Below are 3,743 nucleotides of genomic sequence, written 5' to 3'. Positions count from 1 at the left end.
CGCCTCACGAGCCTCCTCGCCGCGCGCCTCGCGGCCTCCCGCCGCCTCCCCTCGCTGCAGCGCCTCCTCCAGCTCGTCCTCTCCCGGCCCTGCCCCTGCGTCGACGACTCCATCTTCGCCTGCCCCGACCTCCTCCCCACCTTCCGCAAGGCCATCCTCGCCTTCGCCACCTCCGGCGACATCCCCGCGGCGTCCGAGGCCCTCGCCTCCCTCCGCCGCGCTGCGGACTCGCCCCTCCCCGCGGAGTTCTACAACATCATCCTCCACGCCCTGGTCCGTCTCCACCGCCACGACGACGCCATCCGCTTCTACGGCGAGATGACCAGCGTCCACCGCGTCGCCCCGGATGCCTACACCTTCAACATACTCATCAACAGCTCCTGCCGTGTCGAAGGCGTCGATGCCGCCATGCGGTGGTTTGAGGAGATGCGGCGACGGAGCTGTGCGCCGACTGGTGTGAGCTTCAACACTCTTATGCGCGGTTTCTTCAGAGAAGCAAGGTACAAGGAAGGCCTTAAGGTTGCTCACGAGATGCTGCAACTTGGGGCCGGGTTGTCGGTTGCTTCCATGGAGATTTTGATCGGTGGGTTGTGCCGTGGAGGCGACGCTTTGAAGGCAGCAGAGGTGTTTGCGGAGTTTTTGGTGGATGCGGTGGTGCCGGAAGGGTTTGATTGCTTGGATCTGGTTGAATCCCTGTGCCATGTTGGAAGGATGGACAAAGCAGTGGAAGTGGTGGGGTTGGTATTGGAGAGGAACAGGGCATCCTGCTTGAGCGTCCCTGCCGGTGTAACGGTTCTGGACTGCTTGATGAAGGCGGGGAAGCTGGATGATGTGTGCCGGTTGATGGGAAGGATGGTTGGGGAGGGGATTGTACCAGATACCATATCTTGTAACTGTATCTTCGAGGCACTTTGTGAAGCTGGGCGGACTTCTGATGCAAACAAGCTGAGGATTCTGGCTAAGGAGAAGGGTTTTCAGGCTGATCGTGTGACTTATAGCATGCTGGTGCAGGGGTTTGGTAGGCAAGGGAGGGTGAAGGAAGGCGAGACTGTGTTGGATGAGATGCTTGATTTAGGGTTTATACCAAACATTGTGGCTTACAATAGGCTTCTTGATGGCTTACATGTGCGGAGATCTTTGGAATAACAAGTGAACTCCTCTAGGCATGTGTATGCTCCAAACATTTTTTTGGCCACGTGGAAGCATCAAACTGCAAGAAGTCAGAGAGTTGCTGCTTAGAATTCATGCGCACAGACTTTTGGAGGAACATAAAACAAAACAAGGGATAGTCGGATAGATGTCAGTTGAGATGAGCGGTGGTCACAATTGCACTGACAGAAGTTGCGAAATTCCAGTGATTCAAATGAGGTATTGTTTTGATTATGCTCTTTAGTTCGAACATTAGTATTGATTTTGTTGTCTGCACACATTTTTGCTTCTTAGTTAAAGTACCATTAGTCATTGTCTTGGACTCGTGGTATCTGTAAACAGTTATGTGATTCACTGATTTGTTCGTCCTCCTACGGGATCTATATTTACTTTGTTCGTCAAGGATGCAATCGGCCAACCCGCCAAGCCTGCATATAGCTATACCATTTTTTGGAACGGATATATAACTATACTTAAAGTCAACTTAGTGCAATTCCCCATTTGAAATTAGCATAAGGTTAGGTATACATAAATGTGGGCTTTGCGGGTTGCCTTCTTGCATTCGTAATTATCACTTGCCTGGACTCCTAGTAAGCAAGATACAAAAAGGTTTGGGTCTTCTTGGGTGTTTCTCCTCTCGATTCTGGTAAATTATCAATTGATGTCCTAGTTAATACTTGCAACAGTTCTGGATCTGACAAGTCACAACCTCCATCAGCGGGAACCCATGTTTTCTCGTATTGATTTAATCAGTATCTTTTTTTATTTATAACCTTGGTTGGTTGCAATGTTGTATCAGTGCTGCGCATTGGCCAGTCGACACTTCAAATGTAACCATACTTGTTACTCAATTGTGTGACATATTGTGCTGTTTGAACTGTACAGTATTCGAGTGCATGTTTTGCTCATTTCTTTAGACTCTAATTAATTCATCTTTGTTTACCAGGTTTGAACTGTACAGGATCATGTTTTTGTATAGCATTTTCCTAACATCTCTCAGACCAAGTGGTACTAAGATCTTGTTGATAGAAAATGCCTTGTGCCATCTGGTGATTTAAAATCTGCACAGTTAGCAGGGCTGAATGATTTTGCAGGGGAGCTACCTTAACATTCTCGTCCCTTATGTCCAGTGCCCAGATATTGTAGCTTTCTGGTATCAACTAACTGGAGAGTTTCGATATTTGGACATTAGACAGGAATGGTAACCATAAGGCAGAGATGAATAGTCTCGTTAAGGAGCTATCTTCCCGTAACTCCCCAAGCTGCATGAGTTGGAGCGTTATAATACCTGGAGATTGTAGACATAGGGAAGACATATGACATCTTCCAAAGGTCATATCCCTTGGCTTCTAGCATCCAATCGATCACGAAACTTATAGGATGGAACACTATACAAGAAGATAATTTCCGGGCCTGTAAAGCATACTGGAAGATGCACTTCTCAGCATGTTACAGAAGCTGATGGGTTGTTTCCCTTTCAAACATAACCAGGATTGGGCGATTGGCAAGTCTGGTAAGGTTAGTGATCCTGTTTAAGAACTCCGAGGAATATCTGGGAAGTCAGGCGAACTGGTATTGCTTGCAAATAAATCACTGCTTCTGCTTACTTGTCTCCCCATCCACTTCAATATATTTTACGGATCTTGACCAGCAGGAGAATTTGTTGTTTTCCGATTATCAAAGATCAATAGTGTATCACACTACCATGAACCAATTTGTTTTTAATGCTAATGCCCTTTTGTCACACTACCTATGGTCATTTTACAGTACCAAATATTTTTCGGAAGTTTATTCTATTTTTTTCTTAGTTAGCTATTTTTCTCCTTTTTGTCCTTTGTTCTGTGGGCACAAGCGGCTGCCAATGATGCCGGAATTGCTGCTCTAGGAGGCTAGGAGCAAGGTAGTCATGTATATGGAATTGGTAGCTTATTGTCTTCAACATATACTCCCTCTTTTCCTAAATGTAAGTCTTTTAAGAGATTCCAATATAGACTACATACGGAACAAACTGAGTAAATCTACAGTCTAAAATATGACTACGTATAGGCTAGGAGCAAGGTTCTTAAGTCGTGGATATGGAATTGGTAGCTTATTGTCTTCAAGATATACTCAATATCAATCAATATATTGGGTGATACGTTCGAGTATCAGAGTTCAAAAGTTATTTATAATTTCGACTTAAGCAATGACTTCCAAGTGTCACCCTGATAGTGACGCATGCATACATCATGCAGTTTATAGTTTCCTGTTGTCACGGGGGACTATAAAATGCTAGCATACAGCTTCTCCTTAATCTGAACTGAGAGTACGCCATGTGCTGAGAATGTGCCATTTGTTAACCACGAGATCCACCACTGTAATGAACGGACGGACGGACGGCTGGCTCGTTCAGAGGCTTTATTGTATCCTCTGCGGCAGTGAAGCACCACCTATCCGAAGCCAAGCCATCATGAAGCATCTCCATTCTGTATGCTTTCTCCTATTCTCTTACACTTACCTCCTACTATGCCCCGTCATGCCGGTGTGAAGCTGAAGCACTTGTGAAGTGGAAGGCTAGCTTGGCGAGTGCCGATGACTCCTTTGGGTCATGGTCG

At 46.2% G+C, this 3,743-nt stretch overlaps 1 protein-coding gene across 1 annotated transcript in view; it reads left to right on the top strand.

The window, feature by feature from the left end:
- LOC119278013 (pentatricopeptide repeat-containing protein At2g36240-like) overlaps positions 1-2,893 on the top strand; it is a 3,370-nt gene extending 477 nt beyond the window's left edge. The window contains exons 2-3 of the mRNA XM_037559366.1: positions 1-1,368; positions 2,096-2,893. The exon at positions 1-1,368 is cut by the window's left edge and continues 31 nt beyond it. Of these exons, the coding sequence (XP_037415263.1) occupies positions 1-1,146 (1,146 nt within the window). The 3' untranslated portion in view covers positions 1,147-1,368; positions 2,096-2,893. The remainder of the gene's footprint in view (positions 1,369-2,095) is intronic.
- The last annotated feature ends 850 nt before the right edge of the window (positions 2,894-3,743 follow it).

Source organism: Triticum dicoccoides, chromosome 3B, assembly GCF_002162155.2.
Source record: "Triticum dicoccoides isolate Atlit2015 ecotype Zavitan chromosome 3B, WEW_v2.0, whole genome shotgun sequence".
Lineage (NCBI taxonomy): Eukaryota > Viridiplantae > Streptophyta > Magnoliopsida > Poales > Poaceae > Triticum > Triticum dicoccoides.
The sequence above is the reverse complement of the archived record's forward strand: the minus strand, read 5'-3'. Positions and strand labels throughout refer to the sequence as shown.